General features: G+C 47.3%; 1 protein-coding gene across 1 annotated transcript in view; it reads left to right on the plus strand.

Moving 5' to 3' along the window:
• UBASH3B (ubiquitin associated and SH3 domain containing B) overlaps positions 1–24,386 on the plus strand; it is a 61,578-nt gene that overhangs the window by 33,706 nt on the left and 3,486 nt on the right. The window contains exons 2-13 of the mRNA XM_056509454.1: positions 8,125–8,178; positions 8,720–8,906; positions 9,319–9,517; positions 12,380–12,549; positions 12,644–12,852; positions 15,519–15,654; positions 16,361–16,481; positions 17,771–17,893; positions 20,453–20,545; positions 20,849–20,993; positions 22,556–22,662; positions 23,528–23,637. Of these exons, the coding sequence (XP_056365429.1) occupies positions 8,125–8,178; positions 8,720–8,906; positions 9,319–9,517; positions 12,380–12,549; positions 12,644–12,852; positions 15,519–15,654; positions 16,361–16,481; positions 17,771–17,893; positions 20,453–20,545; positions 20,849–20,993; positions 22,556–22,662; positions 23,528–23,637 (1,654 nt within the window). The remainder of the gene's footprint in view (positions 1–8,124; positions 8,179–8,719; positions 8,907–9,318; positions 9,518–12,379; positions 12,550–12,643; positions 12,853–15,518; positions 15,655–16,360; positions 16,482–17,770; positions 17,894–20,452; positions 20,546–20,848; positions 20,994–22,555; positions 22,663–23,527; positions 23,638–24,386) is intronic.

Raw genomic sequence — 24,386 nt, forward strand, 5'->3', positions numbered from 1 at the left:
GTCCACTTCCCATTTTCCCTCTCGAGGGTTTGCCTTTGCAGCAGAGCTGGGAGCCCTGAGGTTCCACAGAACCTCTGAGATTCCCCAGGGTGAGGAGAACTGCCCCTAAAGCAGGGAAAAATCAGCACTGGAGGGGAAATGAGGGGTCAGGATGAACACTGCAGGAGATAATGCAAAAACTGATCAGGGCAAAGAACATCAAGTTAAGCTGAGTGCAGATGTTGGGATGGGAGTGGCTGAGCTCACCCATTTTTGCAAGCACAGGATATTCCCTTCTTCACTGGATAGAGAGGGACTGAAGCAGTGAATGGATCTCTGGAAGGAATTCTCCCCAGGAGGGTGGTGAGGCTCTGGAAAAGCTCTCCCAGAGCAGCTGTGGCTGCCCCAGGATCCCTGGCAGTGCTGGATGGGGCTGGGAGCCCCTGGGGCAGGGGAAGGTGTCCAGCTGGAACCAGATGATCTCCAAGGCCCTTTCCAACCCAAACCACCCCAGGATTCTGGGATTTGGCTGTGCAGGACCCAACCTGACAAAGTTCTGACCAAAACCTGTTTGCACCTCAATCCAAACCTCGTTGCTGTCAATCAGAGCAGCTCTGGGGGTGTGCAGGACACAAAGAGCTGGACTCCCACCTGGGGGGATTTACATCACAGCTTTCCTCACAAGACCCAGCCAAGCAGCTCAGTGCTCTGTTTGCAGCCTTTGGGCTGTGTTATCTCTGCTCCCTTCCTCTCCCAGCTGGGAAACCCCCAGAGCCCAGCTTTGCTCAGGTCTGGAGCACACACCAGCTCTGCAGCTCGGACAGGGCACACCAAAACCTGCTGGGAACCATCCCGGCCAGTCCCAGCCCTGCTGGCCACCAGGGCTCGAGTTCCTGGCACAGCCCCGTGCCACCAACTTCACAGAACAGCAGCTTCTGGCAAATTGTGCAACTGCACCGCCCCCAAACTTCCTGTTTTGAAACCCCAAGAAGCTGGAAAATGTTAACACTGGCACTTTAAAGTGCTACTTGTGGCTTTTCTTTTTTTTTTTTCTTTTTTTTTTTTTTTTTTTTTTTTTTCCTTCTCTTCCTAAAGATCTACTAAAAAATTGGATGTACAGAGGAGGGGGGGCAGGAAGGGAGCACAGGGAGCTGCTCCTGCTTTGGGGTGTGTGGGGCTGTGCTGGCACTGGGACAGGGCAGGCTGTGGCACATGGAGAGGCAGCAGTGCCAAGGTGGCAGCAGGACCTTGGTGACTCTGGGGTGCCAGCAGCAGCCACCTGGCCCCTCTTCCCAATCCCATGTGTCAGGAAAATTAACCCACCAACACCAGAGGTTTCTGTCCAAAAAGGAGACAGAGGAGTTCTCTTTGCTTTATTCCAATAAAGGGAGAGGCCATGGGGCATTGCCCTGGGATCTCTCCAATTTTTGGAGGGTGCAGCCTCCTTTTATCCCAATTTCCCTCTCTCTTTCCCCATGGCTGAGGTACTTGAGAGGCACAGACTGCCCAAACACCTGACACCTGAGATTCCCCTCTCATGTACAACCCTCCCTTTTCATTTTTAATTCTTATACAATTCACATTTTTTCCCCGTTGCTTCTTTCATCTTCCAATATCCAGTTTCATTTATCAGTGAACCTACAGTTTGTTTGTAAAGGCAAATATCTTTTCCTATTCATCAATCAGTGGAATCCATCCCATTGTTTCTTTTATCTCTCAGTGCTGGTTTTATCCACCAGCAGACCCACAGCTCATTTGTAAAGACAAATCCAACATTCCTCTCCCCAAACCCCACTGCTGGTGGGAGAAAGGGGCTGTGCCAGTGAGGAACACCTTGAAAAAAAAGCAGAGCTGTGGCAAATCGCCTGGAGAGGGAGAAGAGCAATTAAAGAGGAGAAAGCTCCACGTTTTCCTCAGACAGGGACTTCATTTCTTCCCAGTCAGCGTGACAACTGCTTTCTTTTCTGGCTATCACTGAGCCTCCAGATGGTGCTTTGGAGCATCCTTAAACCTCCAGCTTGGCTCCTTGCAAGGACATTGTCTTCCTGGCTAGCTAAAAATGGATTAATGGCTCTGAGATGAAAGCTGCTCCCCGTGATGAGGAGCTCGTGGTCACTGCAGCGCTCTGGCCGCTGCTAAAATCAGGTTTTGAAAGGGACGAGCCCCTGCTGAATGTGCTCCAGTTCTGTGTGAATTTATTTGTATTAACTCTCTCTGGCTGTTTCACTGATGGTCCCAATTCTGCAAAACCTTGAGCAGCAGCAGTTATTCCTCACCTTCCTTCACCGAGCCCTGCAATCACAGTTTTGAATCTGAACCAGCTGAGGTGCTGCCAGATTTGTGGGTTTATTAGGGAATTGTGAGACATCATTTTCTTAAATTCCCAGCTTCAGGCCTCCTGCTATTTTCAGAGCTTGTTTGAGCAGCACTTTTAGATTAGCACATGGGGAGAGAAGCAAAAGGAAGTGAACCAGGAAGCCAGACAGCAAATGTCATCCAAAACAGAAATTAAAAAGAAAACCAATATCAGGATTATGAGCAAAACTAACGACAGGGCTTTGCAGCTGAGGAGGAGAAAAGGCCAGAGGAATTTGAATGGGGTGTGACAGATTCAAATCAGCCCCAAAAGCTGTGCCTTGTTCCTCCTCCATCCTGCAGGGACATGGGGTGGCTGCAGGAGCTGGACAAGCCCACACCTCCTAAAAAACTGCTCTGTTGTTGTTCTGAGGAAGGGAATACCCTGCTTCCCCTTCAAACCCTGTATCTCTGTGAAAATGGCAAATGGCTGCTACATTCCTGCCTTTATCCCAGAGCCTGCACTTCCCTCTCCTCCTGCTTTAACAAGCTGGCTGAGCAGGGGATTAGGGAATGACTTGGTGCACATGTGGGGAGAGAAATCCGCCTTCAAAATCTTACATAACTCCAAAAAGCAAGAGACACATGCCCAGGCCTTCATTCTTTGCTCATCAAAATTATTTCATCCTCCTCCTACTCCTCCTGTGGCCAGGCTGCAGTTTGCTTGTCCTCTTAAAAAAAAAAAAATAAAAAAAAAAAGGAACATTTGAAACTGTGGAGACTACAAAGACACAGCAGCATGATTCCCAAATTAATTTGTGATCACATTTTCCCCTTCCCTCTCTTCTCTGCTTGCTGTTCCAGGGCTGGGAGTGAGCAGCCAGCCCTTGGGAAGAGGGAGGAAGGGAATTTCCAGGCACCTTCCATTTATGTGACCTCCAGGATGCAGCAGAGTCAGAGATCTCACAATCCTCATGTTCCCAGGAATTTCCCCTCTGGTTCCTGTATTCCAGGCAGGACCTGGGTGTTTTTGGGATCTGCTGATCTCAGGGGTTGGGAACAGCACCTTCCTAAAGAGGTTTTGGGGTATAAAACCAGCTCTAACCTGGCTGAAATTCAAATTAGCGAATGCAACATGAGCAGGGATCTCTCTGTGTCATCAGGCAGGAAAATGAAGGGAAAATTCAGCAAAAGGAGAGAAATGAATTATCCTGCCACACTCTCATATCAGAGTCGTTCTTCTCACGAAAACACCGCGAGGTTTTGTTGTTTTTTCCTTCCCAGATGCAGAAAAGGAACATCCCCAACCCCCTGCCCTAAACAGGAACTGGATCCCTGGTGATATCTTCCTGTCCTGCCCCTATTTATAGCAGGGAGGTCACCCAAATAAGAACAGAAACGTCATCACATGATTTTTTTGGGGGTGGCCAAGTGAATTCTGCATGTTGAGAATTCAGAGGGGCACAGCACATTGAGGAAGAACGCCTCACTGGGGCTGGTTTTGTGTGCAGAATGATTAAGGAATTCATGGCACCCAAGAATTTGGGTGTTTTTCCCCACATCACAAAACCAAGACATTAAAGGCACAGAAATTTTCCTTGCAAAACCATTCCTCACTTTAGAGAAAACCTGAAACAGACACATTCCCCTTGTTGGACTGTTAATAAACAATTGATGAAAACTGCAAAAACTCAGGAATCTGTGAAGGTCACTTGATGGGCAATTTGGGAAAAAAAAAAAAAAAACACACAAAAAATAGTGAATTTTACAATTTGTGGAGAATTTTTAACATCTTTACTGTAGGTTATAGAGCAGAGTTGGAATTCAGGACCTCCCACCCCATGACTCTGACATGTAAAGCAAGGAGAAATTTAAATATTGGGCTCCTGACCTGTTCCTGCACTGACAGATCTGCTCCAAACAGCTGCTGCAGCCAGAAAATTCCAATTTTTTCCCATTCCCTGGAGCCAGCCAGCATTTTGCTTTCTATTCTTTTACCAGCAACCAACAGAGATGGAAAAAGCCAAGCTTTAAATAGATACACAGAGCTAGTTGAATATATGTTTATATAAATATGTTTTACAGGCACAAACAAGCAAAAATGAAGGTGTTTATTTTGTATTGCTAAGGAAAAACTCTCTGTTTGACAGCATCCTTCTTTCAAACTTATTTGGCATAAATTATGGGCTGTAATTCCTATTTTACCCTGTCAGGCAGGCTTGTGAGTGGGACCTGATGAGGAGAGCAAAGTACTTCCATCATATTAAAAAGAAACCAAAAAACTTTATTTTTACAGCAAAATATTTGATGGGCCAAAGACTCTGGTGATGAATTCATCCCTCAGAGGGGTTTTGCTCACGGGAAGGAGTTTGTGTGGGTTTGAGGATGGGATGAAAGGGCAGGGTTGGTCCTTCCCTGTCTCCTCCATCCCTCCAGGGCTCATTCCCAAATCCCTGTGGGGCTGGAGCTGGGGCTGGGGCTGGGGCTGGGGTTTGTTTTCTGCAGCCTCTGGGAGCAGAAATTCCAAATGAAGATGGGTCCCTCTCGCAGGCAGAGCTCTGCTGATGGCACAATTAGTGAAATTAAAGACAAGCCAATGGAAATCCCAGAACCCCCTGAAGTCTGGACACTTTTTTGGTGATCTTCATCTGCATCATATTTTATCTCAGAATAGTTCCCCCCATGCCTTGCCCTTGCTGTTTCCCCACTGTCTGTTCACTGCCTCCTTTTCTAAGCTGGGCTTGAATAAAGCCAAACACTTTTTAAACTGGACTGGAAGCAGAGGGCTGAGCATTCAGCAGAGGGAGGATTTTTTGTGGTGCTTCTGAGGCTGAAGGTTCTTGTTCTGGTTAATGCCTCATTCCCCACCGCAGTCATTTCCTCTAAAGCAAATGGGGCTTGGCCATTATATTTTATGTTTATTGATATCTATTTCCAAGCTGAATTGACATTCCCCTTTTTCTTCTCCCAGCCAGAAGTGACAGGAAGCCAAAACTCCTTCAGCAGTGAGGAGTGAAGCTGTGCAGCACTCAGAGCTCTGTGCTCTGCCATTAAATGGGCTGGGGTTAAAATTTACACATTAATGTGTGGGCCAGGGCAGCAACACCAATTCTGCTGGAATATTTTGGGGTCAGCTGTTTAGCTGAGATGCTTCCTGCCAATATTTCATCCTGTTTAACCAGTGATTGAGTGGGGAAGGGTTTTCCTTGGGCCTTGACATTGAAGAGTGTCACAGGGAGGCTGAAGAATCAAACACATTTAATTTTTCCTGCTGGATAAAATACCTCCTGTTTGGAAGACATTGCTGTTAGGATTTTCTTTCCCCTCCCCTGAATTCTCCAGACCTGCAGTTGCACAGAAGCTCTGCTTGCTGTCTTCAAAATGATTATTCCATCTTGCTGGGTGCTGTTAAATGATTTCCCTGCACTTCATCTCAGAAGCCAAGAGCTGGAGGGATTGGGTGGCTCAGGGGACCAGCAGTGCTGCCCAAAGCTTCTCATGCCCTGCCTGAACTCATTTTGCATCACCAGAAACGGTTACTCAGTGATATCATCCAGTAAATTCTGGAAAATAAGTTATTTTCTTACTTTTTCCTCTTTTCTGGTTCATCTGAGTCACAATTTTTTTTTTCTACAACGCTCCAGCCAACACTTGCTACCCAGCATGAGGAAATCTGAGCACCTAAGCCATAATTTGTCACCTAATTAAGTGACCTGATTTTCTCAGGAGCAGGATGTGTTTTCCAGCTCCCACTGCACTCAGCAGTTGTGAAAATCAGGCCACTTTTGCATGGCTGTGACCAGTTTTGAGTACTCAACTTCTAAAAAGCTGATTTTGGCTTGGGAGCTGGAGGATGGGTCCTCTTCAGGTTTTGGCCAGGGTGGGATTTTGGGAGGGGAGCAGAGACTTGTCAGTTATCAGCATTCCTTGTACTAAATTAAAAAATAAGGGGGAAAAAAAGAGAAAGAAATCTCTCAGTTGCATACTTTATACAGCATTTCCTCCTCACACTGAAAATTAAATAAAAAGGGAGTTGATTGTCCCTGTGGATGATGGAGGCTGCTCTGGAAATCACCCCTGAACAAACATGTGGGTCCAGCCTCCTGTTCTCTGCTGCCCTTCAGGGTCCCCAAGCACTGTAGGAGCTGCAGTTAATTCCAGCAGAGCTCTCTGTGTGATTTATTCCAAGGAATCATCAGGAAAAGGGTCCCCGAGGGCGGGTGATGGAGCCTGGGATGTGCACAGCTCCCCCAGAGCTCTGTGCTGGTGTCTGGCTGAGGAAATCCCAGAGAAAATGCTCATTTCAGAGCTTTTCTGTCATGGCAGTTCTCACTCACAGATTCCAGAGGAGACTTTTGCAGAGTCACATCTCTGGTGTGCTTTAAAGAGCAGGAAAAACCCAGGCTGGAGGGGAGGTGAACTGAGCAAGGGCAGCACAACAAATGATGGAAGCAGGGCAGGAAAAATCCCCAGGTTTGGGCATTGCTCCCAGAGAGCTCCCCCTTATCTTTTAGAGCGGTTAGAGAGGTCCCCTTTATCTTTCAGGAGCTCCCCCTTATCTTTCAGCTCCTTTGCCTGAGCTGCTTTCCAAAGCAAAGCAGTGGCTGCTTTGCATAGAACATTTTCCAGAGCAGAGCAAGGTCAGCAGGGCAGAAACACCAGCCCACAGTGTTCAGCACCCCAAATCCATCCTCCCAGAGCTGCTGGGCCCAGCTCTCTGCTGAGAATGGGAATTCTGGCAGGCAAGGGCAGCAAAACCGCTTGGGGAGGAAGGATTTTCATCATCACACATTTGCAACACAGCCTTTTTTTTTTTTTTAATTTTTTTTTTTTTTTTTTTTTTTTGCAGCGTTATCTTTCTGCCTTCCTCTTACCCTCCAAAGGAACAAAAAATGTGTATTCAAGGGGTGGGGAAGGCACAGCTGAGTCAACAGCACATGGCTGAGGCTGGGGGGTGACGCTCAGGAATGTCTTCAGTGGTTGTCAGGGCACTTTGAAAGTCACCACTGCAGACACAAAGGGTGACACGAGCACAGTCACTGTCCTGAAAGGTCCCTGATCCCAAACCCACGGGCTGGACCCTGATCTCCCCTTTCCCTTAAGCAGGAAGCTCTGAAATCATCTATTCATGGGGGATTTTGCACCTTCCCCCACTGAGTGCCTGTCTCTGCCCCATGACCCTAAAGTTTCTGTCATTTTCTGCCTTCTTCACTCAGAATTCTGCTCCATTTGGGTTGTGGGTGAGCCCTTCCTTTGGCTGTCCCTGGTGCCACAGAGCTGAGCTGCTCCACAGCTGCTTTCCCTGCTGGTGTCGAGCATTTGGAAAACAATTTCACTTGTAAAGCTGTAGCTTGTGCTGGTGTGCTCTGGAAAACTTGCTGAACAGGAGCTCTGGGTGTTCCCAGCTGGAGTGAAATGGTATTTAGAGGCATCCTGAAGAGAAAGAAGCAGAAGAGCTCTTTGAGTATAGCAAGGACTAAAGGGAACTTTTCTAAACTGGAAAATCTCTGGTTTGTGCCCTCTCGTGGCAGATGAATTTTTCTTCTCCTCAGTGCAACTCCTGCACTCTCAGACCCAAATCTTTGGGGTGTCATGCTGAAATTCCCAGCAAAGAGACCATTAAATGCTGGTGTTTCTCTGTCCAGAACAAGTGGGGAAAACCCAGAGGTCCATATTTGATATTTTGTGCTGGCGTGTGACTTTGCCCTTCAAACACTTTATGGGGATTTGACAGGTGGCACAACCAAAAAATAAAAAGCCCCAGGGGTTGGAAAATTGGAAAGGGCATCCCATGAGTGTCCAAACACAGAGCAGCACTGAAATTCTCTTTTTATTTTTCTCTCTCTGCAGACAAAAAGCGCTGGCATCGACAGGTGGAAGGAGTGTTCAAGCAGCATGCGACTGGTTGGTATGAAGTAATAAATGTTAAAAAGTAGAAGAAATGGTGAATTTAGGTTTTCAGCCATCAGAATGTGGAATGTTTAAACAGGGGTGCTCTCTGAAAAGCACCTGCAGAATTAGTGAGGTGCTGTTCAAGTGGTGGAAATAAGCAGTCCAGAGATGAGCCTGCTCTGGGAGGGTTTGTGATCTGCAGCAAGAGCAGGAGCAGGTGAGAAGGAGCCCCCACTCTGCAGCTGAGCAGAAAAGATGTGGAGCGATGCCTGGTGCTCTCCTCCCTGTGTTCTGCACTCTGACAGGCAGAAAAGGCAGAAGCAGTGACCTGGCTTAGATCTTCAGAGCATCTGCCTGAAAGCAAACCCCAATTTTCTGTGTTACTGAGCTGTGCTAACGGGCTGCGAGCGAGGCACTGCAGCTCTGCCTGACCACCTGAGCTGCTTTTCCCATCAAGGGACAACGAGTGGGAGCCTGCACAGGGGAAGCTGGTTCTGTTGGGGGCAGAAATGTGTCATTATCTCCCAGCTGAACAGCTCTTCCTGGCTGCCAGGCTCTTCTCCCACGTGGGTGACCCGTTCCTGGATGACCCCCTGCCCCGGGAGTACGTGCTGTACCTGCGCCCCACCGGGCCCCTGGCGCAGAAGCTCTCCGAGTTCTGGCAGCAGTCCAAGCAGATCTGTGGCAAGAACAAAGCTCACAACATCTTCCCACACATCACCCTCTGCCAGTTCTTCATGGTAAAGCTCAGCTCCTCTCTCCTCCCTGCTTCAGCCATTCCTTGCCAGGCTCAGCCTGGGGCTGTCCTGGCTCGGGGGGGAGCTGGGGGGATTTTGCCTGGGTTTCTGGAGGAGTAATTGGGATTTTAAGCTGCTGTTTTCAGGGAATAGCAGCAGCAGAAGTCTGAACTCTCATCCTCTGCAGTGATCCTCAGTGTGAGAATGGGTGGGGGAGGTTGGGAAGGTTACTTGGGGATAGCTGATCCTGCTTTGAGGACAAGGGAGGGGCCGAGGATTTCTAAACATAGATTTCTTTATTTTTTTTTCCCATGCCCCTGTGCTTTTTCTCACTGCATGAGGGGAAGGGCAGAGCACTGACAGCCACCCCCATCCCTTCCTTTGCTGAGCCATGCCTGTCCTGCTTCCTTGGCAGTGTGAGGACAGCAAGGTGGATGCTCTCACAGAAGCCCTGCAGGCCACGGTGATGCGCTGGAAATGCAAATTCCCTGCCCCGCTGCCCCTGGAGCTCTACACATCCTCCAACTTCATCGGGCTCTTCGTCAAGGAGGACAGTGCTGAGGTGCTCAAGAAGTTTGCTGCAGACTTCGCTGCAGAGGCGGCTTCCAAAGCAGGTGAGTGACTCCTGGTTGGGCACTGTCACAAAAAACACTTTGGATGCCATGAAGGAGCTGGGTATTGTCAGAAAAAACCAGACTTTGATGCTGTGAAGGAGCTATTTGATAGAAAACCAAAGCTTGGATGCCATGAGAGTCCAGCTTGGGCATTGTCAGAAAAAAACAGACTTGCATGCTGTGAAGGAGCTCAGCTGGGGCATTGTCAGAAAACCAAAGCTTGGATGACATGCTCAGTTTGGGCATTGATAGAAAACTGAAACTTTGGTGTAGTGAAGGATCCCAGCTTGGGCATTATCAGACAAAACAGAATTTTGATGCCATAAAAGAGCTCAGCTTGGGCGTTGATAGAAAACCAAAACTTTAATGCCGTGAAGGAGCCCAGCTTGGGCACTGTCAGAAAAAACAAAACTAGGATGCTGTGAAGGAGATCAGCCTGGACTTTGATAGAAAACCAAAGCTTGGATGCCATGAGAGCCCAGTTTGGGCATTGATAGAAAATCAAAACTTTGGTATAATGAAAGAACTCAACTTGGGCATTGTCAGAAAAAAACCAAAACTTTGAAAACTTTGATGCCATGAAGAAGCAAAGCAGCTGCCACAGCTCCCAGTTTGGGTATTTTCAGAACCCCAAAGCTCTGATGCTACCAAGAAGCAAATCTCAAAAAGCAAATCCCTGATTTTTAAGTGAAAACTCAGGGCAACACCCCACCAGTGCTTTGGCTTTTCAGCAGGGAGATCTCTCACCCTGTTTTCAGTGCTGACCTTAACCCTGCCCAGAGCTGTGAGCAAGGCTTGGTATTTCCTGCTCACAGCACAACTAGTTTGGTCCTTCCCTATCCCAGCCTTATCCTGGAGCTAAAATGCATCAAAATGCAGCAAATTCTGCATTCCTGGGGTGTTTCCATGCTGGGCAGGCACCCCACAGCCATGCAGGAGTGCTGGGAGTCTGTCCCTGCCCCAGAGGAGGGAGCCAGAAGTGTTCAGAACCTCTGGAATTTTTGCTTTCACCTGCTAAAACTTCCCTTCAGAAGAGGGAGGGAATTTTATCTTTAAAAAGAAAGTTTTGGAAAGAAGGCATTGGGTGGGTGAAGGACACTGCAGCCATGGGAGAGTGGGAGCAGTGCTTCCCTCCAGCACAGCCAAAAATGTGATTTTTATCCAAAAAAGTCCCCCACTGACCCAGAATAAAGAAGCATTGGTGGCTTCCAACAATCTTCTGCCCCTGAGACTGCTCCAATTCTGGCCAAATTGGGGTTTTTTTAGGGGAAGACAATTGCTGCATTGCAGCCACAGCTTGGTCAGGTCATCCCATTAAAGTCTTTGGGGTTTTTTTCAGAGATCTTGAACATATTTTTTATTGCTGATGAAAAATAACAACAAAAAAAAGATGGATGAGCTTGCAAAGCTACTCCTGGCTGGCACTTGGAGCCAAGACTCTGAAAAGCAATTGTGACTGAATAATTAGTCAAATTTAATTGCAATTTTTGGTTGAATAAGCAAGAATAAATTATGTGCAAACAATGTATCCTATGACTTCCACATCTACTGGAAGATCCCAAATATTTCACATATTTTCACCTGGAATCATCTCCTGATGCAGATTCTTTTTTTTTTTTTTGCAGGATCATTTTGAATCATTAGTATGTTTCCACAGTTTGGGAATACCTCACCCTCAGTGGCTAAACTGATAATCAAACTAATGTCCAGGGAAAAGATTTAATCAACTTGCTCAAATTCCATGGATTTGTAATTCAGTGCAGCAGAGAGAACAATGGAGGAAGAGTAAAAATTATGGTCTTTAACCTCCTTATTTTGGAAAGGAGGCACAAAAAGACTCCTGGATTTTCCTACCTGGAAAAATGTCCTTTTTTTCTTTTTTTTTTTTTTTTTTTTTGCAGGATGTGTGCCCAGAGTTGCAGTAATGATTGTCCCAGCCTTGTTTGGCAGTTTGCAAGGATGCCTTGTCTGGCATCTGTCCTGCTGTGACTCAGGGCTGAATCAGACCCCAAATCTCTGATATTATGATCTGGGGTGCAATACTGGAGACCTCACACTCACCCCATGTTCTGGTTTGGTGTCTGCCAATAAGGGCAGAAACTTCTCTTTGAAATGGAGAATGGAAACCCCCTCCCTCCCTCCAAATTATTATAATTTTGAAATTAAGGGGCTCTCAGGCAAAGATATGGGAATTAGGAATAACAGTTCTTTACTAGGAAAATTAAAATAGAAATGCAGTATTACACAGAACAATCCCAACCCTGCCAGAGTCAGAATCCAAGCTGACACCCGTCAGTCAGTCAGGGTGTTGGCACAGTCCCATTCAATGGTGGCTGCATCCTCCTGCAGTGGCAGATGTGGTTCAGCTGGAGCAGTGCTCCTGGAGAAGGTGCAGTTTCCTCTGAAGCTCCAGGGATGATGTGGAAAGGTCTGGCTTTCCTCTGGAATCCAGTGGAAAGAAGGTCCCTTGGTGTCCAAAATGTCAGTTTTTATCTGGGTAGGAAAGGCTTGGCTCCTCCCCTGGCTGGAGCATCTCCCAGAGGGATGATGGAATTTTATCAGTCATGCCCTGGGACTCACTGGCCATTAACAGGAGATATCTCCTGGAGGGAGGATGGGCTGTGGGAAGATAAAGATGATTGCCCAGCTGGTTTAAAGATGGCCCATGAGCAGATAATGTGTGCCAGGAGATCAGGGTCACTGTGACAGAATTCACATTTCTGGTCACAACCCAACCCAGCCCAGTTCCAGTTGAACTCCCATTTGTTCCACTTGGGCATCTTTGCCAGCCCAGCTCCGTTAAGGGGCCACAGTCGCTGCTCTGGCACAAAGGGGTTTTTAACCCTTCTCTCCCCATTGCAGATGTCCACGTGGAGCCCCACAAGAAGCAGCTCCACGTGACCCTGGCCTATCACTTCCAGAGCAGCCACCTGCCCACGCTGGAGAAGCTGGCCCAGAGCATCGATGTCAAGCTGGGCTGTGACTGGGTGGCCGCGATCTTCTCCCGCGACATTCGCTTCGTCAACCACGAGGTGAAATTCTGGGGCTTCTTCCATCCCCCAAAAATCACCACTGTGCTGCATATCCCCTTCCTTTAACAGCCCTTCTGTGCTTTTTCTCCCCCAGACTCTGCAAGTGATCTACCCCTACACCCCCCAGAACGATGACGAGCTGGAGCTGGTCCCAGGGGATTTCATTTTCATGTCCCCAGTGGAGCAGACCAGCACAAGTGAGGGATGGATTTATGGAATTTCCCTTGCCACTGGCTGCTCGGGGCTGCTGCCTGAAAACTACATCACCAAGGCAGATGAATGTGGGACCTGGGTGTTCCATGGGTAGGTCAAGCTGCTCCCTCCCCTTCCCGTGCAGAAGGGAGCTCAGTGATGCCTGGAGAGGCTGCCTGGAACAGAGTTAAAGGAGTAAAAGTTAAAGGAATAAAGCAGGGATTTATTAAAAGCCCTTCAAAGGTTTCACCTTGGGCAGTGCAAGAGCCTGGCTGTGGCTACACCCAAGATGGACTCAGAGTCAGGAGTTTCACACTTTTATAAGTTTGGGTTCATTTCCATCTTGGGGTTCATTATCCAATTCCAGCTCCCAGATTCCAACCCAGATTCTCTCCTCAATTCGTTGCTGTTTGCACTTTTTGGGGCTGAAGCTGCAGCAGTGCCCTTGGTTCTGGGGCTGGAAAAGGATTGTTTTGTGTGACTGGGCTGTGAGGAGAATTTGCTGACACTTTATATGAAATTCAGAGCCACACACTAATGCAGTACGGAATCTGGAAAATATAAAAACTCAAACTTAAGGCAGCAGCAGCAGCTGGGATTTCACCTGGGAGGTGAGAGGGATGCTGAGAAGGGCAGAGGGGAAGGAGCTGGCACACAGAGCCTCATCCCATCAGCCAGGAGCAGCAGCTGCTCTCCCTTAGCGTGGGATTAGAGGACAAGGTGATTTTTGGGGCTGAGATGTTGCAGCAGCTCTTCCTGACTCTCAGGATTGCTGCTGGTCGGTGGAGCTGGAGCAGATGGCTGCTGGAGGCACCTCTGGGGTGGGCTGGCATCAGGAAGGTGCAGATTTGAGCATTAATTTGGGAAGAGACATCTCCTGTGCATAATTCCCTGCTGAAAAGGACGTTGGATCAGCAATATTTCTTAGGATATTTAGCAAGATTTTTAGGAGCCTGCCCTTGGCTTCAGTGAGAGTGCAGCCCTCACCAAGAGGTTATGCCTCTTGATTTTGGTGGGAATTAATTAAACAGAATGCTGGTCTTGAAATTACTCATTTATCCCTGCCAGAGCAGGGGAAACAAGGCAGCATCCAGAGGACAGGAGATGGAACCAGGATTTTTGGGGAAAAGCATCCAGACCATGACCTGTCCTTAGGAGATGACTAAGCTAACAGGCTCAGCAGTTTGTGTTTTCCAGGCTGGTGGCTCTTCTCCAGGCACACTGAGAGTTTGCCTCTGCCTCATCACCATTCCCAGCAAATTCTGCCATCTATAAATAGATAGTGAAGTGTTTGTGGCCTTTATTAAAAGACTAAGAGAGAAAGAAAGGCTCAGAAAGTGTGTGGCAGTTCCTGGGGGCAAAGGGAAATGGGGTAACCAAAAAATCCTTGGTATTCTTCCGACCAGTGTCCTTAAAAAATGTCATATGGGCAAGGCAGGAAAGGGATTAAATGGGAGGAAGGGCTGACAGCTGGAAGAAATTCACTTTGTGCAGAAATAGAGATGGGTCCTAAGTAAGAACTGAGATTCTGTTCATGTTGAGATTCTTTTCATGTTGAGATATTCGAGTTCTGGTCACTGAGGGTGGATCAGTGCTGACTCCAGTGCTCCACCTGCATTTGGGCAATGAGGGAAACAATTCCTCTGGGCAGGACCAGCCCTTGTTGGGAACTCAGGAATAATCCAGTAGCTCAGTATCATCCTTGCACCCTAATTCCAGCAGATAATAGACCAGGACCAACATCAGTGGGTTTTTTCCTCCTTTAAATCACACAAATCACACAGGTGACCTATTTTTGTCCCACTGGCAGAGCCACTCAGGGCTATTTTAACAGCTGTGAAACCCCTCTGAGATTTTATCCTAACTGGCTGCTATCAGGAAACAGCTCCTGATGTACTTAAGGCACTGAAAAGTGCCAGCTCTGGCAACTCTTTCTGTCAAAGTAAATGACCACAGCCATTACCTGATAATGTTCTTTTTTTTGTAATGACTAAGCAGAGGTAACTGAGTCAGCAGAGGGTCCAGGCAGCTTCTGCAATTGCCTGTCACAGGTTAGTCCCCAGGGTTTTGGTCAAAGTCCTTGAATATCTGGGAATAAGAGCTTTATTCAGAGGGGCCATCATTAGTCAAGCCCTCGAGGGAGAGTGGGGTCTGTTAAATCCCTTTGGCTGCACTTAGCAGGAATCACTGGGGGAATAAATTCCCAGGCAGGTGGGAAGGGGGAAAGGCAGCACAGAAAAATGCAGGAACAGCAGGGCTGAGTGTGCCAGGTCCCTGCCAGGGGTGGAAGCTGTTTTTGGCACAGGAGCCCTGAAAACTGCTCAGGGAGAGGCTTCAGCTTTCTGCTGAAGCCACAGCTTGTGGAAAGGTGATTGAAAAGTCCCTGTAGCCATTAATTCCCAAATCTGGGACCACAATCCCATGGTCAGTGACATGGACTGGTCCCCAGGTGATGTTAGTGAGCATCCTGTGGTCGTCAGGAAGGTCCTGGCATTTTCCATGAGAATATTCCAGGGTGGAGAGAGCCTCCCAGGCCAAAGTTTGGGAATTGTTCTGTAAATTGTTTCTAAGGAAACAGCTCACAGAGATGGAATTTGTCTCCTCACGTGTGTGCATCACCTGGCAAGGCACTCTCTGGGCAGCACTAAAACCCAAATAATAATGAAATAACATCACACCAGTAATTACCACCAGCTCCTGAAGGCCACAGGAATGACCTGAGAGCAGCCTGAGCACAAAAAGCATTCTCAAAGACAATGTTTTTCTATTTTTGGCAGGTCCTACTCCATTCTGAACACCACACCTTCCCCATCCTTCCAAGCCTTTGCTGATGGAGCTCTGGAGAGAAGGCAGCAGGAGGACCAGGGGCCAGGGGATGCTGGGCCACTCACCATCATCTGCCAGAACGTGCAGGTGAGGCAATCATTAGGGACGAGCTTCCAGTGAAGGGATTTTCCCCAAAAATTTATCTTTTCACTCCCTGCAGCACAAGTTCCAAATGAATCATGCAGCTCCATCCCCAGAATGTGTCTTCAGCTGGGCAGGGCCCCATCCCCTGCCCCCTTCAGCACCATCAATCCACCAGGATTATAAATTCCCAAAGAGCTCCACAAAGCCATGAAAGCAATAAATCCTGCAGCCTTCCCTGTGCTGTTTGCACAAGGGCAAAGCAGGAGGAGCCTGGTGCTGGCTCAGGTGGGTTTGATGCCTGGAGAGGCTCCCTGGAGCTGAGGCTGGACAGAGATAAAGGAATAAAGCAGGGATTTATTAAAAACTCTTCAAAAAATTCACCTTGGGCAGTGTAGGAGCCTGGCCATGGCTACACCAAGATGGACTCAGTCACGAGTTTCACACTTTTATCAGTTTGGGTCCATTTCATCTTGGGGTTCATTGTCCAATTCCAGCTCCCAGATTCCAACCCAGATTCTCTCCTCAATTCGCTGCTGTTTGCACTTTTTGGGGCTGAAGCTGCAGCGGTGCCCTTGGTTCTGGGGCTGGGAAAGGACTGTAGGATTGGAAAAGGAGAACTTGTAACACTTCATATGAAGTTCAGAGTCACCCACCAATGCAGTACAGAACCTGGAAAATACCAAAACTCAAGGCATGAATTCCCTTGCAGCCCCTGAGGACGAGCAGCCAGGCGGGCCCCCAGAAGCGCTGCCTGTTTGTCTGCAGGCACGGCGAGAGGATGGATGTGGTTTTTGGGAAGTACTGGCTGTCCCAGTGCTTCGATGCCAAAGGTGAGCCTGGGGCTGCTGCATGTGGGTAAAACCTTAAAAAAGAAATCATTGATAAAATTAGCCTTGCTATTTCAGCTGAGTTAACAGCTAGCCTGTCAAGTTCCCAGGAAAAAGAATCATCATGAGAATCAGTTTACATAACAATCTGTTCTTGTCAAAAGGCAGTTTGTATCTGTGAAAAAGAAGAAATTATCCTGTGAGAATCCACAGAGAAAAAATGTAAACACTTGTGTAAAGAGAGAGTCTTAACACATACACACACAAATACCTTCTAACCAACTAATTGAGTGACAAGGAAATTAATAACCAATTAGAATAAAACACAATAAATTGGAAAACTGGATAAAAAATAGGCAATAAGATTAAAGTGGAGCCTTTGCTGCTGGAACTTTGAAGTGTTATGCCCGTTGTTATTCACTGTTATTGTTATATGGGGTGCCCCAGGATTTAATGGAGGAAGGAGAAGGGCCACTGCCTGGTGGAAGCTGTGGTTTTTAACATAAAACAATAAATAATAATGAAATAAAGAATAAAATTATGGTTTTTGTGCAGCCAGCAGCAGGCAGTCATCCAGGGAGGAAATACTCCATTTGCCAATATTTGGGAAAATATTGCAGGAGTGATTGTACTCTGCAGTTACATCAGCAAAGAGCAGGTGCAGTCATGATGCTGGTAGTCAGTGTTCAGTGAAAACATTTGCTGCCTCAAGACAAAAATTTGTACTGCTGGCTCCCAGTCCTAAATGAAAATAACACTGCTCAGAGTGGATTTTGGGCATAAATTGGTGTTTTCAATCCAGTCTTATGCTCAGGTTTCAGACTATAGTGCACAAATTACAATTTTAGGCTCTGTTGGCCTTGGAGCTGATCAGAAATGTGTCCTAGAAGTTTTTTCTATTCAAAACCACCAATAATAGATCGCTACATTTGCAGTGAAAGGATGATTTCATAGCTCCATCTTTGTAAAGTATGGCTGAAGAGCTCTGACGTTCTCCCTCCTGTAAAAGTTTGTTGTGGGATAGAAATGGTTTTCCCTTGGGGAAATCAATCAGTCAAAAAAATAAAAAAAATAAAAAAAATAGAACCTTAGCAATATTCTGTGCTGATTTTGAGCTGGTAAGAGATGTTTAATTTAATTTTGTGTGCTTCCTGATGGGTTTACGTGGGAAAAAACTGCTAAAGAGCCAGGACATGCAAAGCACAACCGAGTTGGTGGGAGAGGGGAAAATCAGGTGAGATGTTGCTGCCTGTGTGTGAGGGAATAATTGCAGCTTGGCACCTTCCCTGCAGGCAGGTACATGCGCAGTAACCTGAACATGCCTCACAACTTACCTCAGAGGAGTGGTGGTTTCAGGGATTATGAGAAGGATGCTCCCATCACCGTGCTGGGCTGCACCCAGGCCAGGCTCGTGGGTAAGTGCTGCCCAGCAGGCAAAGCTCCCTGCTGGATGAGGGGGGATTTGGGTGGGATTTTGGGGAAGGGATTGTTCTCTGTGAGTGTGGGGATGGTCTGGCTGTCCTGGTTTGAAGGACAGGTGTCTGCCAATAAAGGCAGAAGCTTCTCTTTGAAATGGAGAATGGAAACCCCTTCCCTTCAAATTATTATAATTTTGAAATTAAGGGGCTCTCAGGCAAAGATATGAGAATTAGGAATAACAGTTCTTTACTAGGAAAATTAAAATAGAAATGCAGTATTACAAAGAACAATCCCAAACCCTGCCAGAGTCAGAATCCAAGCTGACACCCGTCAGTCAGTCAGGGTGTTGGCACAGTCCCATTCAATGGTGGCTGCATCCTCCTGCAGGGGCAGATGTGGTTCAGCTGGAGCAGTGCTCCTGGAGAAGGTGCAGTTTCCTCTGAAGCTCCAGGGATGATGTGGAAAGGTCTGGTTTTCCTCTGTAATCCAGTGGAAAGAAGGTGCCTTGGTGTCCAAAATGTCAGTTTTTATCTGGGTAGGAAAGGCTTGGCTCCTCCCCTGGCTGGAGCATCTCCCAGTGGGATGATGGAATTTTATCAGTCATGCCCTGGGACTCAATGGCCATTAGCAGGAGCAGTCTGGGGTACTGAAAGGTGTCCCTGCTCATGGGGTTTTTGGTTTTCTCCAACCCAAACCATTCCATGATTCCATGAAGACCTTGCCCAGGAAGCTTCACACACCACATCAGAGAAAGGAAAAGTGCAAGGCAGGAAAAAATGGATAGGATGCCCTGAGCTAACAGGATTTAAACTTTGCAAAATCCCTTTGCCTTGCTCAGAGATTTCCCTCTTCCAAAGGAAACCTCATCTCCTTCAGCTGCTGCAGCTGAGGAAAAGGCAGAGCAGAAATGTGGGACATGGGGTGAAAGCAGAGCCATCATAGGATGGGTGCATTGGGAACATTTTGTTATCATGCACGCTGGGGAGAAATGCAGCAGGGTGACTCTACCCCATGCAAAAGATGCTTTTTTGGTGCAGTTTGCCACAGCAATGTCCTTCTATCAGTCTGCCTGGCTTTACATTGTCACAAACACAGCCCAGATCACTTCAGTGTTCTCCCACCTTCCCCATCCCCATCCCTGCCTTCTGAGGACTTTCTGAGAAAATCCTTTGCCAGTCCAAAGCTCATCCTGAGAGCTGTGCTGAGGGGAGCTCAGCCCCTCAAACACACGAGCTCCAGCCCTGAGCTTTTCCTCTGACTTGAGCACTCCTTGCTGGTCACATCCAAACTAGGGCAGCTAAAATTATCCTGGCTTTTTTGAACACAAATAAATCACTGTGCAGCAGCAGCAGGATGCTCAGACACCAGGCCACATGGAGCAGGGTTTGCAGTCTGCACAGGGCAGAAGGGAGGCTGTGAGTGGCACAGAACACTTTGCTGTGGGGACAAGGACACAGAAGAGCTCCAAGGACACTTTGCTGTGGCATTCAGGGGTTCAAGGACACTTTTTGCTAATGGCAGTAAAAGGCTCTAAGAACATACAATTTGTGGCATTAAAGGGATCAAAGGACACACTTTGTGTGGCATTCAATGGTTTGGGGACACTTTCCTGGTGGCATTTAAAGGGTTTGGGGACACATTTTGATGGTGACAATAGAAGGGTTTGGGACACACTGCTGGTGGCAGTAAAGGAGTCCAAGGACACACTGTGGGAATTAAAGGGGTGTGAGGACACACTTTCCTAGTGGCAATGAATGGGTCCAAGGACACTTTGCTGGTGGCATTAGAGGGGTCTCAGGACACTTTCCTGGTGGCAATAAAAGGTTCCAAGGACACTTTGCTGGTGGCATTAGAGGGGTCTCAGGACACCTTCCTGGTGGCAGTAAAAGGTTCCAAGTACACTTTGCTGGTGGCATTAGAGGGGTCTCAGGACACTTTTTGCTGTGGCATTCAAGGGCCCAAGGACACGGCTGCAGCTGTGGTGGCACCGTGTGACCTTCACATCATTCCTGTGGTGACCAAAGCAGCTCCCTGTGACACAGGGCTGGCAGATGTCCCTCTCCTAAATAACCCCACTTCTCCCAAGACATTTCTAGGTCAGCCTGCCGTGGTGACAGCCATTGTCAGGTCAATGTCCCCTCCTTGCTGCCACTCCTTTGCTCTTCCAACAGAATGAAAATGTGGCTGCTGCTCCCTGCAAGCCTGAGCAGATCCCTGCTCTCCTTTGGTTCCCTCAGGCACTGCAGGAATATTAAAAACCCTGATGCAGGAACATTAAAAACCCTGATGCAGGAATATTAACAACCCTGACAGTGGAGTTGATTCTTATCTCGTTTGCAGTGATCTCCCACCTGTGTAATGAAATGGTGATTTATGCTAGCAGAGAATCCAGCCAGTTGAATTAAGTTTCAGTTGTGTTGAATCATCTGATTTACAGCTTACAAATGAAATGAAATTAAATCCAAGACCTTGACGACTTTTCTGGCTGCTTTTTGGCCACAAGGATGCAATGCCTTTATCTAGATTTATTCACAAAGAACAACACTTTCCTGCAGGTGAAGCCTTGCTAGAAACAAACACCATTGTAGACTACATCTACAGCTCCCCATCCCTGCGGTGTGTCCAGACAGCTCACAACATCCTGAAAGGTAAGAACCCACAAGGGACAGGCTGGATTCTCCCCATTTTCTCCATAAAACACTGACAAGAAAATAAAAAACATGGACTTAAGTGAATGGTAATTATTATTTTATATTGGCACAATCCATAAGGAAACCTTTTCTAATTGCACTAGCTGCCAGACGGAGCTTGACATTCCCTGGCATACATTAAATAATTACATTAAACACTTATTTTCCCATAGCAAATAAAGAAATTACCAATCCAAGTGAACTGTGAAAGCTGCTCTCTTCCTTTCCATCAATACCTGCATACCTCTGCCTCTTTCCCAGGTATGCAGCAGGAGAACAACCTGAAAATCCGGATAGAGCCAGGCTTGTTTGAGTGGACCAAGTGGGTGTCTGGGAGCACCCTGCCAGCCTGGATCCCCCCTGTGGATTTAGCTGCAGCTACTCTAAGCGTTGATACAACCTACAGGTAGCACAGAACGGGGCTGAGAGGGCCTGGGGTTACTTATTTCTAGATTTAGCACCAAACTCTGCTGAGTTTTGGAGTTTAGGAAGATTAGAAGAGCTGCTGAAGCTCCCAAAATAAACTCAGAGCAGCTCAAGGCTGCTGTGCTGATCAGGACCTGAAAATGACATATAAAAAAAAAAAAATTATATATATATATATATATATATATAAAATTAAATTTGGCTTCTTGTAAACCAAACTTTCCACATCACTGGCAATTCCTCCTGATCATGGAGGTTTTATTTCCAGCACTCCTTGTCCTGGGATCTTTCAGGTTTCCTAGGAGCTCCCAAAGGATTTTTAACACTTTTCCTAAAACTTAGAGGAGTTTGGGTTCAGTTAACACACACAGGAGTGCCACCTGCAAGGGCTTGGTGACAAATATTTTGTGTCAGAGCTTCTGAGTTTTATGAAATCCTGGTGTTTCCCACATGTGTTTAAGAACCCTCTGGTGGAACAAGCAATTGAACCACTAAAAGTTTAAAAGGAAAAGAAGGAAAAGGTAAAGGGGAAAAAAAAACCCTGTTTTTTTTAATAGCTAATTATACCATAAAAACACTTCCATCAGGAGTTACTGGTGCTGTGTCATTGCAGCCTGCAGCTACAATTCCAGCACTTCCAGGATATCTAAATAAAATTCCTCACTCTGTATTTATCCCTGGAAGGGCATCACGTGGCTGACAATGAGCAGAGTGAGTCAGGAGAGTCTCTGCCTCAAAAAATCCCTGTTCCTGGGAAAACCATAGGGAGTATTCTCAGTGTGAGGGAAGAGCTGCTCGTGTGTGTCAGCTCAGGTGGGGCAGGGACAGAGGGAGAGCTCTGCCCCCTGTCCCAAGGAGAATTCCTGTGGATCACATCACTGGGTGGAGGGATGTCCTGGTGTGAAGGACAGGTGTCTGCCAATAAAGGCAGGAGCTTCTCTTTGAAATGGAGAATGGAAACCCCCTCCCTCCTAATTATTATAATCTTGAAATTAAGGGGCTCTCAGGCAAAGATATGGGAATAGGAATAACAGTTCTTTACTAGAAAAATTGGGATGGAAGGGAGCTTAAAGCTCATTCAAACCCTGTCCAGCCTGGCCTTGGGCACTGCCAGGGATCCAGGGCAGCCACAGCTGCTCTGGGCACCTCTGCCAGGCCTGCCCACCTCCCAGGAGGGAAGTTTTTTATTCCCCAGGCCAGCCCAGCTCAGCACAGAGGAGCATCTGCAGTGCAGAAGGAATGAGCACACTCAGCATGGCAGGGGCTGCCTCCATGGACTGGGCCCCAGCAGAGGAGGCTCTGCTCATTTTCCCAAATTTCTCCATGCAGAATGGCAAACAAATCACTCTTGAAGTTTAAAATCACCACAGTGGCTCCCAGTTCTGGGGACTGAGTTTAAGAACAGATACTTCCAGATGAATCACAATTTACACTTAGAATATTTTTGCTTTTACCATTTACTGGATGTGCTTTTCTCCTCACAGACCTTGCACTTGGAATTCTTTATTTTTACAATTTACTGGATATATTTTTTCCTCATAGACCTCATATTCCTGTCAGCAAGTTGGTGGTTTCTGAGTCTTATGATAGCTACATAAGCAGAAGCTACCAAGTAACAAAGGAAATCATCAGTGAATGTAAAGGCAAAGGTGAGTGCTGCAGAGGGGGTGGAAACCAAGCCAGGCTGGGATGGGAATTCCAACATTCCTGACAATCTTCCCCTCTTAGGGGATAAATTCCACACCTGAATCTCTCTCCCAGAAGCATTGGGAAGTCCTGCACCAGAATTATAATTTCAGATACACTCACCTTACAAGAGAGGTCCATAAAGTTAAATATCAGAATTATTTTAGGGATCCTGACCCTATGGCAGCTGTTTCCCAAGGGAATAAATTAATTTTTCCCCTCTGCTGTGTGTTCCCAGCATTAAATGGGGAATTTTCCCTCCCCTCTCCAAGCTCCTTCTCCAAATTATATTCCCATAAAGTCTTTAGAACATTTCTCCAAACACAGTATTGAATTCTAGCTGTTATTGTTCATCCACAACATTCTGAGATTTCCCAAATTCTGGTGTTTTCACCTCACTGACCTGTCTCTGCATTCTAAGCTTTGATTTTCATGGTTTGCACAAAAAATTCAAAAGCACAGTGGGGCATTGCTTGTAAAGGATCTCAGAAATGGAAATGTAAAACTGCCACTGTGTAAAGCCAGCAAGTGAAATTAAAGTGTTTGTTGTAATAGGAATTAATTTTTGTGTAGGCAAAAAGCATCTGCTTCCCAGCACAGCTGAAATCTCACTGGAATTCTTGTTTTCTCCAGAAAGCATTTTTAAACAAAGTAGGAGTGAGTTAACCATTACCCTGAAAATTGAGAAATGCTCTAAACATGTTAACAAATCAGATTTTCCCCTCAATTATAGGACAAAGTGCCTTAAATGGCTGCTTGATCTTGGGCACCAGCCCCTAAATGTGGCTTTGCCTCCCTCCTCAGCCCATGTTTCTGTTTTTATTTCAGGAAATAACATCCTGATCGTGGCTCATGCATCCTCCCTGGAGGCCTGTACCTGCCAGCTCCAAGGGCTGTCCCCTCAGAACTCCAAGGATTTTGTGCAGATGGTCAGGAAGGTGAATGCAGCGAGGAGCAGAGCCCTGGCTGAGAGAAAACCAGTCTGAACTGGGCTGGGGCAGCCTCTGCACTGGGCTGAGAGAAAACCAGTCTGAACTGGGCTGGGGCAGCCTCTGCACTGGGCTGAGAGAAAACCAGTCTGAACTGGGCTGGGGCAGCCTCTGCACTGGGCTGAGAGAAAACCAGTCTGAACTGGGCTGGGGCAGCCTCTGAACTGGGCTGAGACAAAACCAGTCTGAACTGGGCTGGGGCAGCATCTGAACTGGGCTGAGACAAAACCAGTCTGAACTGGGCTGGGGCAGCATCTGAACTGGGCTGAGACAAAACCAGTCTGAACTGGGCTGGGGCAGCCTCTGCACTGGGCTGAGAAAAAACCAGTCTGTACTGGGCTGGGGCAGCCTCTGCACTGGGCTGGGGGAACATCTGAACTGGGCTGGGGCAGCTTCTGAACTGGGCTGGAGCAGCCTCTGCTTGGGTTTTCCTCCTTGCAGGAGGGTGGAGGAGAAGGTTTTGAGAGGCTGGGACAGGGTGTGGGGTCAGGTGCCCACCTGAAATGGGTTTGCAGGGATTCTTTTGTGCTTTGTGGGGTCAGGTGGCCACCTTAAATGGGTTTAGAGGGATTTTTTTGTTCTTTATTGGTTCAGGTGCCCACTTAAGGTGGGTTTGCAGGGATTCTTCTGTGCTTTGTGGGGTGAGTCCCCACCTCAGATGGGTTTGCAGGGACTTTTTGGTGCTTTGTAGGGTCAGG

Source organism: Oenanthe melanoleuca, chromosome 24 (assembly GCF_029582105.1).
Source record: "Oenanthe melanoleuca isolate GR-GAL-2019-014 chromosome 24, OMel1.0, whole genome shotgun sequence".
NCBI lineage: Eukaryota > Metazoa > Chordata > Aves > Passeriformes > Muscicapidae > Oenanthe > Oenanthe melanoleuca.